At 43.1% G+C, this 13,811-nt stretch overlaps 1 protein-coding gene across 3 annotated transcripts in view; it reads right to left on the minus strand.

Moving 5' to 3' along the window:
• rcor2 (REST corepressor 2) overlaps positions 1 to 13,811 on the minus strand; it is a 73,062-nt gene that overhangs the window by 20,587 nt on the left and 38,664 nt on the right. For all 3 annotated transcript variants that reach the window (XM_043682543.1, XM_043682542.1, XM_043682544.1), the window contains exons 4-5: positions 4,920 to 5,132; positions 1,890 to 1,946 (exon numbers count right to left, since the gene is read on the minus strand). In XM_043682543.1, coding sequence (XP_043538478.1) covers positions 1,890 to 1,946; positions 4,920 to 5,132 — 270 coding nt within the window. The remainder of the gene's footprint in view (positions 1 to 1,889; positions 1,947 to 4,919; positions 5,133 to 13,811) is intronic.

A 13,811-nucleotide genomic window follows, 5' to 3' on the forward strand; every position in this document is an offset into this window, starting at 1 on the left:
TCGGATGATGTGGTTTATGCGAAGGTTGGTAGGGTGGAAGGTGAGCACCAGGGGGGTTCTGTCCTTGTTACGGTTGGAGGGGTGGGGTTTGAGGGCGGAAGGGTGGGATGTGGACGAGATGCGTTGGAGGGCATCTTTAATCACATGGGAAGGGAAATTGCGGTCTCTAAAGGAGGCCATCTGGTGTCTGTGGTGGAACTGGTCCTCCTGGGAGCAGATACGGCGGAGGTGGAGGAATTGGGAATACGGGATGGCATTTTTACAGGAGGTAGGGTGGGAAAGAGGTGTAATCCAGGTATCTGTGGGAGTCGGTGGGTTTGTAAAAAATGTCAGTGTCAAGTCGGTCGTCATTAATAGAGTTGGAGAGGTCCACCCCCACCCTCTTCTGATTTATCTCTCCACTCTGCTGGCACTCTGCCTCTATTCCTAATGAAGGGCTTTTGCCCAAAACGTCAATTTTCCTGCTCCTAGGATGCTGCCTGACCTGCTGTGCTTTCCCAGCACCACTCTAATCTAGACTCAAGCTATCTCTGTGCCCTGAGAATTCTCTTTTCTTGAACTTTCCATGTCAGTTTATTTATCTGTCTGTGCCATTAACTAATGGGATTTCTGTAACATTAAGTTTCTCATTATGTAGATGGCACTTATTAAAGGATATTTTAGTTGATTCCTGAGGGAGAAGGGAAGCCACCTCAGTGTGCATTGAGAGGTAAATGTCTGAGCATGTAATGTTGCAGGGGGAGCTCTGTGCCCTGACTGAACATGGTGTACTGTTTTGTGTCTGCAATAATCTCCTCAGGAACAGGTTGGGGCCTGTCATACTCCACCAATCAATGAAATCATGGTTGACGTACATCCTAATTTTATCTACTTGCCTAGTTTCTGTAACTCATAAATAGTTTTTTTTTTGGTGTTAACAATCAATCTCAGTTCTGAAATTTTTAATTGATTCTCCACATCCTCAACTGTACTTTGGGACGTTTTAGATTTCCACCAGCCTTTTTGTAACCCCCTCAATCACCTAGCTCGAACTTTAAATGTCTGTCCCCTTGTTCTGCATTCCCCCATCAAACAGCAAAGTTTCTCTAACTACCTGATCAATCTCTTCAACTATCTTAAACCTTTTCAATCAGATTACCTTTAATCTTCTCATCACACTTTCTCAGAATTTATCCCAAAGAACGCTGTAAACTGTGTCATTTGGAGAACTGGGGTGTACAAAGTTAAAAATCACACAACACCAGGTTATAGTCCAACAGGTTTAATTGGAAGCACTAGCTTTGGGAGCGCTGCTCCTTCATCGGGTGGTTGTAATCCACAACCACCTGATGAAGGAGCGACGCTCCGAAAGCTAGTGCTTCCAATTAAACCTGTTGGACTATAACCTGGTGTTGTATGACTTTTAACTTTGTAAACTGTGTGGGCACTCAACAATATGAAGCCCTGCTCAGGCCACAAACATGTTGCCCCTATCACCCTAACATGTTTTAGTCCTGGATTCATCTTGTACAATTTATCTTTTCTGGGGCACAGCATTGAATGCAGTGTCAGACATGATCTACCTAGGATTTTAAGTAAACTTTCTCCCCATTTGTTCTCCTTGTGTTCTTCACATTAGCCTTTTTAATGGTTTTTCTAGTCACCCAGATAAAATGTGTGAAGTTGAACTTTATATTCTCACATCTATGACAATCATTTTGCCTTGACAAACCTGCATCACAAGTGTACAAAAGCCAGGTAAACAAGGAAAGGCAGAAACGTCTCCTGAATTTGTCTATTGCCACTTCTTCATTGTGGCTTTTGTTCCACACAAGTTACTCATTATAGCAAGTATCTTGCACATCTCAATACTAACATAAGCATGGCCTGTTAACAGACAGAAATTGTACCTGGATGACATTCTGGAACAACAGCTTGGTAATCGGATCCAACCCGGATCATACTGTCTAAAGTAGAGAAAAAGCAAGACATAATATTCAGAAAAAATCAAGTAGTTAAATATGGAGTAGGAAATTTTGAGCGGATGGGGAGACCGTTGAAGAAATGTAAAATTGTGGGATTTCATCCCAATGACAATCAAACATATGGAGAGGAGTTGGCAAGGTGAGGCTTGGAGACATGCAATTAGCATCACAGAGGAGTGGGCAAGGTGAGACCCTGTAACAGGCAGTCAGTGTCTCTGAGAGGAGCGGGTGAAATGAGGACCATGTGACAGGCAATCAGCATCACTGAGAGAAGCGGGCGAAGTGAGGACTGTGTGACAGGCAGTTGGTGTCACTGAGGGGAGCGGATGAAGCATGAACTCTGTGACAGGCAGTTTGTGTCATTGAGAGGAGCGGGTGACGTGAGGACCATGTGACAGGCAGTCAGCATCACTGAGAGGAGCAGGTGAGGTGAGGACTCTGACAGGCAATTTGTGTCACTAGAGGAAAGTGTGAGGTGAGGACCCTGTAACGGTGAGTCAGCGTCACTGAGAGGAGTGGGTGAGGTGAGGACCCTGTAACAGTGAGTCAGCATCACTGAGAGGAGAGTGTGAGGCGAGGACCCTGTAACAGTGAGTCAGCATCACTGAGAGGAGCGTTGCAATAAGACAACTGGTACAATATCCAGGCTTGGGCTGACAAGTGGCTCGTTCCATTCACGCCACATGAGTGCCAGGAAATGACCACCTCCAATAAGAAACAATCGAACTATTACCCCTTAACATCCTCACTGAATTCCCCCAACATCAACATCAACATCCTGGGGATCATCATTGACCAGAATTGGACTCACCACGGAAATACAGTGGCGACAACAGCAGCTCAGAGATTAGGACCACTGCTGCAGGTATTTGATTTCCTGGCTCCCCAAAACCTATCCAGAATCTATATGGTACATGTGAGGAGTCTGATGAGTGCAGCTCCAACAATATTCAAGAAGCAATACCAGCCAGTACAAAGCAGCCCACTTGATTGACACTATATCCACAAGAATCTACTCCCTCCACCACTGACGCTCAGTAGTAACAGTGTGTACTATTTACAATATGCACTGTAGTTCACTAAGGTTTCTTAGACAGCACCTTCTAATCCCATAACTACTTCCATCCAGAAGGACAACAGCCCAGATAAATGGGAACATCATTCCCTTCAAGCCACTCACCATTCTGATATGGAAAATTACTGCCTTTCCCTCACTGTCACATGGTATGAAATTCCCTCCCTAATAACTTTGCGGGTCCACCTACCACACAGTCTGCAGCGGTTCAAGGTGGCAGCTCACCGCCTCCTTCTCAAGAAAAACTAGGGATGAACAATAAATGCTTGCCAGCCTTTGATGCCCACATTCCAAAAGTGAATTAAAAAATTAGTGATATGGACTTAAATGCAGGCAGTATGACTAAGTTTGCAGGTTACACAAAGAATGTTAGGGATAGACATAAACTGCAGTGGCAAATGGAAGTCAACCCGGAAAAATGTGAGGTGATGCAATTGGGGAGGGCTACTAATGCAAGGGATTGCATTATGAATGAAAAAATCGACGTTTGTAGAGATAAATGTAGGGGGGTGGTGGTGTAGCAGGAAAATCAACGTATCGAGCAAAAGCCCTTCATCAGAAATGAGGCTAAGCCCTTCATCAGGAATAAGAGTAGGAAAATTGCATTTATCTCTCCACCTCTGAGGCTCCCAGCCTCATTCCTGATGAAGGGCTTTTGCCCAAAATGTCGATTTTCTTGCTCCTCGGATGCTGCCTGACCTGATGTGCTTTTCCTGCACCACACTCTCAACTCTAATCTCCAGCATCAGCAGTACTCACTTTTGCCTAGTTGATTTTAACCTTACTGCGAATCCTCTTCCAAGGGTGCCTACCTCGAAGAAGTTCTACTCCTCTCTCTACAAGGAACGCAGTGAGTCTGGAATCCCCAGGTCATCTCCTCTGCCCTGAAGCTCTTCAGCCACATTCTGGATCAGACTCACCCATCTATCCATCTTCCTTCCCACCTATCCACTCCACCCTCCCCTCTGACCTATCACCTTTACCCTCACCTCCACCCAGCTATTGCACTCTCAGCTACCATCCCTCCCAGCTCCACCCCCTCCCATTTATCTCTCCACCCATGAGGCTCCCAGCATCTTTCCTGATGGAGAGTTTTTGCCCGAAATGCCGAGTATCCTGCTCCTCGGATGCTGCCTGACCTGCAGTGCTTTTCCAGCATCACACTCTCGACTTGCATTATGAATGGTAGAACCCTGAAAAATACAGAAGATCAAAGATACCATCCTGTGCATATCCACAGACTCCTGATGGTAGCAGATGGTTAAGAAGGCATATGGAATACTTTCCTTTTTTAGCAGAGCCATAGAATAAAAGATCAAGGATGCTAACTTGGAACTGTTCAAGATGCAATTAGAGTACTGCATGAATTTTGGTCACCATATTATAGGAAGAATGAGATTGTACTGGAAAGGATACAGAGAAGATTTACCAAGATGCTGCCTGGGCTGGAGTATCTGAACTATTAGGAAAGATTTGATAGGTGGGGTTGTTTTCCTTAGATTAATGAAGATTGAGGCGACATGATAGGAAGGAACTATGAGGGCATAGAGAGGGTGGGTAATCAGGCACTTTAATAACGGAGAGGAGGGCATAGATTTAAGAGTTAGAAAGTGAGAGGAAAGTTTAAGTAATTTTTTTCTCTCAGAGGATGGTGAGGGACTCATACTCACTGCCTGAAAGTGTGGTTGAGTTAGAAACTCTTGTAATATTTGAGAAATATTTAGACATTCACTTGTATTACAACAGTCTCCAGGGCTATGGGTCAGTAACTGGGAAGTGGATTAGTGTAGTTAGATCTGTGGACTACTGTGAACACGATGGGCTTAATGGCTTCTTCTATTTTGTAAAGGTCTAAGAGTCTATGAAGATGTAATCCTCACCATGCAGGCTGTGCTGATCCCGTTTCTTCCACTCAATAGAAACAGCAGACATAGTTCCATGTGAGCGTTCCTCATCGCTGCTCTCCTCTTCAGAGTGCCGTGGGTGTTGGCTCCCATTGTTGCTTCCATTGTTAATGCTTTTCATCCTGGTTCCACGGGACAGGATTCCTGCTGAACCCGACTTCTCCATCATTACTGGCATTGCTGTGGGAGCTGAGGAAGGAAACAGATGGAAAAAACAAAGTTATATCCTGAACACATCTTCACAATGTCATGTGATAGGAATGAAAAGGGATACAGGTTCAAAGGGCAACAACTCAATACCAAGGAGCATTCTGCAGCGTTGAGGAGAGGTGTAGATTAAGTGTTACTAGTAACCTAAAGGCAACTATGACCTGACCAAAAGGCAAATTATCCACAGAAACAAATTTCTTCCAAAAACTCTGGCCAATTAAAAATATTTTTTAAATGTGCTGGTTTGAATGTTGCTTATTTTCATCCACCAAGGAATGCAGTGGTGAAGAAGTGCTGCTCTGTCAGAGGTTCAGTGCTGAGGGAACGCTGCTCTGTTAGAGTGTAGTACTGAGGGAGTGCAGCACTGCCACAGGGTCAGTACTGAGGGAATGTCACTATCGAAGGGTCAATTTTAAGAATCACAGCACTATTGCAGGGTCAGTACGAAGGTACTGGTAAACCCAAACCCCAAAAGCTGCACTACCAACCCAAACACTGACATCCTAATTCTGTGTGTAAGCACTTATCCCACAAAACCCTAAAATATTTCAGCAGGACCGTTCCTTGTTCTTTTACCAGACAGTATTTGCTCATCAAATAATGTGGCCCCTCTCATATGTCACCTATCATGTCCAAATTATTAGCTAATCTCTCAAAGATAACTGAACTGTCTGCTTTGATGCTCAGGCACAATGGATGAGAAAGGTGACAGGCTTGATGCCATGTACTGATCTGGGTTAAGCTGATCTGCTGAAATGGCATGAAGACTTCACATAGCCTCTCTTCCTGAGTTAAAGAATAAGAGAGAGGAGATACCTATGGGATGCCCTGCCCCGAGTGCTGCCTAGTGGTTTTCACTGTTAGATTGGACTTCATTGTGATGCGACCACATTTGAATGGCTCAGTGGTATTCAACTTCCAAGTCTCAAGGAATGAACAATGGGAGAACATTACAGATCTCACGAGCTTAACTCTGATCTCAATAGATAACCACACACACAAAATATCTCTAGCGAGGCCTCTTGACTAGCTGTCAAGCACAGGAATATTGGCTGATTACTACCGCTCTCTACTCCAGGAGTATTGAAAGTCATCTTAAGCTAGGGTAAAAGGAAGGTAAGTAATGGTGAGAAAATGAGTTAAAAAGCTTAAGTGTCTAAGTACACAAGTGCTTAAAAACTGATAGATTGGTACAAAAGGAATGAAAAGGGTTATTGGAATGATGGAATGTTTCATAGAAAGATAGATGACAAAGACAGGTAGAAACATATGTTGTAAAGAGGACATCAGGAGGTTTCAAACTGACAGAGTGGGTGAAAATCTGGCAGATGGAAACCGTAAAGACTGTTTCTTTTCATTTTTCTATATTTTTGACTGTGGACTAAAAGGGGAAAAACAGTTTAAAAAAATAAGGATTGTGGAAAGGATCACTTTACTTTTAAAAAAGTAGGCCACTGCCAAAGGGAGTGGTAGATGCAGGTATAGTTACACCATTTAGAAGAAATTTGGACAGATACATGAATAGGAAAGGTTTAGAGGGATATGAGTCAAACAGGCAAATGGAACTAGTTTAGTTTAGGTAACCTGGTTGGCGTGGACAAATTGGACTGAAGTTTTGTTTCCATGCTCTATGACTCGAAGTTCTGTTTACACTGCTGTTTGTTCAAGCAATGGAGGATGTTTAGATGCAGACAAGCTGGAACCAAGAGTGTGTACAAAATAAGATTCAGCTGGCAACAATAGCTGATTGCTCTGTGGAAAGCCGACCAATAGTAGACGTCAAAAACCTTTTGCCTGCCAGTAACTATATATTTGGCTCCTAGGTAGCTGAACAATTTGTAGGTGTGAAATATTTGGTCAGAAGCCATCAAACCTCCAGAAAGGAAGGTGCCTTCATTTTCTCTGAAATGATAAACATCTGAAGCCTGAAGAAGGCCAGTTTATTTTCCCTCATCAGTGTAAACTGTGGCCTTTAACCAAGAGGTTAATGACTTTATCAGTGTGAACCAGTCACTCTGCAAGCAAGAGAAAGTACCTGGAAAAAGAAAGATCCAGGATCAGCAAGTCCTGACAAGCCAAAAGAATGATCTCAGCAAACCTTATGGACAGGGATCATTCCCAGTTATTCCCTCACCCTTTTTTTTGGGTTTGTCTGTCTCAGTATGTTGGGCAGCTTTATCAGGAGCTTAGAGTTTTAATTAGTAGAGTATTAGGACGAAAGATCCTAACTGGATCTACCTCTAGCTAGAATCTATTTATTTATAATAAATAGTAGTCTTTCGTGAGTCACAAAAAATTAGTATGTAGGTACAGAATGTGACTAAAAATATTAATGGAATGCTTTTCTCAATTACAAGAGGAACTGAACACAAAGGAAGGATGTCATGTTTCAATCATACAAGGCACTGGGAGACTATATCATAAATGCTGCATCCACTTTTGGTCTCCTTACTTCAAGAAGAATATAATGTATTGGGGGTGGATTAAAGATATCTGGTGTTATGAGGAAATGCTGGACAGACTGCTTGTTTCCACACTGGTTCAGAAGTGATAGGTGCTTTGAGTGCATAAGATCCTGAACAGTCTTAACAAAGTGAATGGGAAAAAGGGCTGTTCCCTCTTATGGATGACTCCAGAACTAGGGGACACTGTCTAAAAATTAGGGGGTCACCCTTTTTGACAGAGATGAGGAGAAACTTACTATCTGACAGTAAAAAACTTTGAAAAACTCTGCCTCAGAAAGTGGGAGAGGCAGGGTTATTGAAACATTTTAATCTATTCATGTGATGTGGGCTTCACCAGCATTTATCATTACCTATCACAAGGTGCTCTTACAGTGGTGAATGTAGGCTTCCTTCATGAACCACTGCAGTCTATTTGGTTAATATATACCTACAATGCTGTTCAGGAAGAACTTCCAAAACTTGACCTAGTGCCATTAAAGGAATGGCAATATATTTCCAAGTTAGGATGGTGAGCGCCTTGGAAGGGATACTGGGGATGGTGGTGCTCCCACTTATCAGCTGCCCTTGTCCTTCTAAATGGTCAAGATTCTGGGTTTGGAAGGTGCTGCCTAAGGAGCCTTGGCAAACTGCTGCAATGCATCTTGTAGGTGGCACACACTACTACTACTGAGCATTGATGGTGGAAAGAATGGACGTTGTGGGTGTAGTGCAAATCAAGTGGCTGATTTGTCCTGAGCAGTGTCAAGCTTCTTCAGTATTGTTGAAGCTGCACTCATCCAGGCAAATGGGGAGTATTCCATCACACTCATGACTTGTGTCCAAACGTGTGGTGCTGAAAAACGCAGCAGGTCAGGCAGCATCCGAGGAGCAGGAGAATTCCAGCGCCACACTTTTTGACTCTGATCTCCAGCATCTGTAGTCCTCACTTTCTCCTCACACTCATGATTTGTGTCTTGTTATAGAGTCAAAGAGTCATACAGTGCAGAAAAGGTACTTCAACACATTGAATCTGCACTGACAATAAATACCACTAAAGACATGCTAATTCCAATTTCCTGTTACAATATTTCAAGTGCTTGTTCAAATTTTTTTAATAGTTTGTATGGTTTACAGCGTCTACTACCTTCCCAGGCAATTCCAGATTCCCAGCATCCTGACAGAAAATGTTTTTTACTCAAAGCCACTCTGAATCTCCTGACCATACCCTAAAACTATGCCCCTTTCTGACTGACCCCTCAACCAAGGGGAAGAACTGCTCCTTATTCGCCCTGTCCATACCCCTCATATTTTTATATTCCTCAATATTGTTCCCCCTCAGCCTTCTGTGCTCTAAAGAAAACAATCTAAGCCTATCTAGCCTTTCCTTCTACTCAATTTATTCACTCCAGGCAACATCTTACTAAATGTCCTCTGTACCCCCTCTAGTGGTATTACATCCTTCTTGTTATATCCAGTTGTGGCCTAACCAACACTGTATAAAACTCTAATATCACTTCCTTGTTCTTGTACTCTATGCCATGACTGATGAAAGCAAGTGACCCATACGCCTTCTTAGCTAGCCAACTTTAGAGATCTGTGAATAATTACCCCAAGATCCTTCTATTCCTCTAAATTATCTAGTGTCCTGCCCATTCATTAAATAATCCTTCATCTTGTTTCTTCTTTCAGTTTCCCTGAATTCCATGTGCTTTAATCTTCTCAAACAGTCTCCCATGTGGGACCCTGTCAAACATTTTGCTGAAATCCATATAAATTACATCAACTGAACTTCTCTCATCCACACACACGTGATCACATTTTTGACAAATTCTCATAAATTTGTTAGGCATGACCTCCCTCTAACAAAGCCCTAATTAACCTATGCTTTTCCAAGTGGATATTAATTCGCCCGTTCAGAACTTTCTCCAATAAGTTGCCGACCATTGTTGATATTGGATAGGCTCCAGGGAGTCAAGAGGTGAGTTACTTACTGCAGGACTCCTGGTTTTGATCTGCAGTTGTAACCAAAGTACTTACATAGGCGAGAAACATCCAAGATGTTCATCATAAGGACTTCAAAGCTGGGTAGTGCCACTGAATGTCAAGGGGCAGAGGTAGATTGTTGCAAGGGAATCAAAGGCAATTGGGATCGGCAAGAATGGAATTCAAAACACAATGGATCAGCCCTAAAGTTATTGAATGGCTGAGCACGCTTTAGGAGCTGAATGGCTGACTTCTGCTCTTAGTTCATACACTGGCCTTTATCTGCGTTGAGATGACATCAAGAGTCTGTACAGGGATACAGACGGGTTAAGCGAGTTTGCAAAAGCTTGGCAAATGGAATATTAAAAGGGGAAAATGTGAGGCTATGCACTTTAGAAAGGAGCTGAATGTTATTTAAATGGAGAAAGCATAAAGCTACAGAGGGATTTAGAAATTCTCATGCAAAAATCACAAAGTTAGCAAACAAGTTCAGCAGGTAATAAGGAAGACAAATGGAATGTTGGCCATTATTTCAAATGGAGCTGCTCTTCCAATCATAGACCAGTTCTCTGCCATAGTTGCTAATGGTAGAATTATAGAATTCTACCTACAGGACAGATACAGGCCCATTTGGGCCATCAAATCTGCACCGACCCTGCAAAGAGCATCTTACCCTAACCCCATAATCCAGCATTTACCATATGTAATCCACCTAGCCTGCACATCCCTGAACACTACAGGAAAATTTTGCATTGCCTATCTACCAAACCTCCATTATCTTTGGACTGTGAGAGGGAACAGGAGCACCTGGTGGAAAACCACATAGACACAGGGAGAACATATAAACTCCACATAGACACTCCCCGAAGGGTGGAATCAAGCCTGGATCCTGGCACTGTGAGGCAGCAATGCTAACCGCTGTGACAACATGCTGCCTCTCAGAGTATGGGAATAGAGTGTAAAAATAGGGAAGTCTTACTAAAACAGTACAAAGGCACCTGTTAAGACCACATCTTGAATACTATGAATAATTTTGGTCCCCTTATCAGGAAGGCTATACTGGCATAGGAAGTGGTGCAATGAATGTTAATTAGGTTGACCTAAGTATAGAAGGACTGTCTTATGAGGAAAGATTACATACGCAGGACCTGTACTCATTGGAGCTGAGAAGAATGAGAGGTAGTCTTATTGAAACGTACAAGATTCTTAGAGGCTATGACAAGGTGGATGTGGAAAGGTTGTTTCCCCTTATGGGAGAGTCTAGGACCAGAGTTGGGGTTTGCCCATTTGTAGAACAGAGGCATAGAAATATAAGCACGGAAACAGACCCTTCAGTCTAACTTGTCCATGCCAATTCATTTATCCTAAATAAATCAAGTCCCATTTGCCAACATTTGGCCCATAACCCTCTAAACCCTTCCTACTCATATACCCATCCTGATGCCTTTTAAATGTTGTAACTGTACCAGCCTCCACCACTTCCCCTGGCAGCTCATTCCATACATGTACCACCCTCTGCATGAAAAAGTCGCCCCTTGGATCCCTTTTAAATCTTTATTTAAGACGGAGGTGAGAATAAATTTCTTCTCTGAGACAGAAGTATATTCAAGGCTGAGATAATCACATTTTCATCAGTAATAGAACCAAGTATTATGGGAATCAGAGTTGAAAACTACCACATCAGTCATGATCTCATTGAAGGGTGAAGTAGACTCCATGGGCTGAATGGCGTACTGCTGCTCCTGTTGCCAATTATCTCCAGGCTACTGCATTACAATAAGGTGCAAGTTATTCTACTGTGTATGGGAACCTAAGTTAGAATGGACATGTCATGGGGGAAGTGGGAGAGGGAGTTGAAATGGATGGTTACAGGAAGGTGGGGTTGGTTGGTGCATATGGACCAGACATGTTCCCTGAACTGTTCTGAGAGTTTGTACTCATCTCCCAAATGTAGAGAAAACCACATCGAAAACAACGGATGCAGTAAATGAGGTTCGAGGATATGCAGGTACATCTCTGCCGGATTTGGAGTGATCCCTTGGGCGCCCACACCTTCCCCCCTACCTTTGTCCAAGGCCTCAGAAGATCATTCCAAAACCAGCAGAAATTTACGTGCATATCCTCAAACCTCATTTACTCCACCTGTTGCTCTCAATGTGGTCTCCTCTACATTGGAAACAGTTCAGGAAACATCTCTGGCCAGTATGCATCAACCAACCCAACTTTCCTGTAGCCATCCATTTCAACTTCCACCACCTAATCAAGGTCACCCGCAAACTGAGGAGGAACATCTCATCTTCCACTTCAGGAGCCTACAACTACATGGCATCAACACTGAATTTATCAGTTTCCAAATTTCCCCTCTCCTCCCCCCACCCCCATGCCAGATCTAACCCTCCGACTCAGCTCTGCCTTTTGACCTGACCTACCTGTTCATCTTCCTTCCTACTTGGCCACTCCACACTTCCCATCAACCTGTCACAATCACATCCTACCTTCGCCACCAATTGCCCTTCCAAATACCTTTCCCCTAGACTACCCCTCCATTTATTTCTCAGCCCCCTTCCCCCTCCCCCCTCTCCCTCTCCAGTCCTGACAAAGGGTTAAGCCCGAAACGTTGATTCTCTTGTTCCTCAGATGCTGCCTAACCTGCTATGCTTTTTCCAGCGCCACATTTTATTGGCAGTGACTACTCCAGCAGTTGTAGTCCTCACTGTCTCCTAGCCTCAGTTTAGACTCCCATCTGAAGAACTGCCATTTAGTTGAGAACTCCAAACATCTGACCTGGAGAAGGTGCACAGGAAATAGACAAAAATGATACCTGGATCTAAGAAGGTTAAATTATGACAGCAGTTTTTAGAAACTAGGCTTACATTCCTTTGAATTCAGAAGATAAAAGAGTGATTTAAATAAGTAGTTTAAACTGCTCAAAAAGATTTGAAAAATTAGATGGACAGAAACTATTTTCTTTAATGGGGAAATCAAGATCATGGGGATGTTCATTTTAAAATTACAGATAGGCAGTTCAAGAATGAAATCACAAAGGATTGTAAAAATCTTGACCTCTCTCTCTCTCTCTCTGAAGACTCAATGGATGCTCAGGATCAAGTGCAGCTTTCAAGACTGAAATTGATTGACTTTTAGTGGAAAAGGATATCAAGGGATATGGAACAAATGTGGGTAAATGGAGTCCAGATACCAATTAGATGTGATCTAATTGAAAGGTGGACCTGACTCACAGGGCTGAATAGCTACTCGTGTTCCTCTGAATAGTTTAGCTGGACCATAAGACAGGAAGAAAGTTTTCAACTTGCTATTAGAGAAAAAAAAGAGGATTGAAAGGAGTCCCTCACTGCAGCAACAATCCAATCTGACAACTCAATTGCACATTCATACAAGACCATAAGAGCAACTCCAGAAAACACTATTCACAAAGAATTACACATATTGAAAAAATGTATTTGTTTCAGCCAATTCCTAAGTCATCTCCTCTACCAAATCTACTCTGCCTTGTCCCTGGCATCACCCTAACTCAACCATGCCTGAGAACAGAGATCAATTCCTTTACTAGACTATGGACCAGACAGCAATGACTAAAACCATCAGATCACCCAAGGAGTCTGCTGCAGGATCCCCTCAATTTTGCCTGATTGCAGACCTCAAAACAAATATATTTATTAAACGTGGAAGAGTCACAGCTTCATACAAAATAGTTTCACTGAGAAGCCCACTGAGGCTCATTCCACCTCAAAAGGCAATATCCCCCACCCTTATGGGAGCTAATCAATTTTCCATTTCTCTCTCACACATGCCTACAAGTCAGCAACACGTCACCCCCACAATCAAGATTTCCTAGGTTTAGAGTAAAATAAGTGACACATTCCAGGGGAAAGTTACTGCCTGTAGCCTGAAGATTGCCAGTACGTAAGGATCTGCTCTTTAATGCACTCAGTCAGTTCACAGCTCTGTGACTCTTCTCCCTCCCTTGGCTTAGATCGAGGAAGCCTAGCAGCCATTCTGTATATCTGAGAATAGAGAAGACCATTCAGCACAGTTAAGCTTAGTTCTATGAGGAGAAAGTGAGGTCTGCAGATGCTGGAGATCAGAGCTGGAAATGTGTTGCTGGAAAAACGCAGCAGGTCAGACAGCATCCAGGGAACAGGAGAATCGACGTTTCGGGCATAAGCCCTTCTTCAGGAATGAGGAAAGTTTGTCAAACTTTCCTCATTCC

Source organism: Chiloscyllium plagiosum, chromosome 45 (assembly GCF_004010195.1).
Source record: "Chiloscyllium plagiosum isolate BGI_BamShark_2017 chromosome 45, ASM401019v2, whole genome shotgun sequence".
NCBI classification, from domain to species: Eukaryota; Metazoa; Chordata; class Chondrichthyes; order Orectolobiformes; family Hemiscylliidae; genus Chiloscyllium; species Chiloscyllium plagiosum.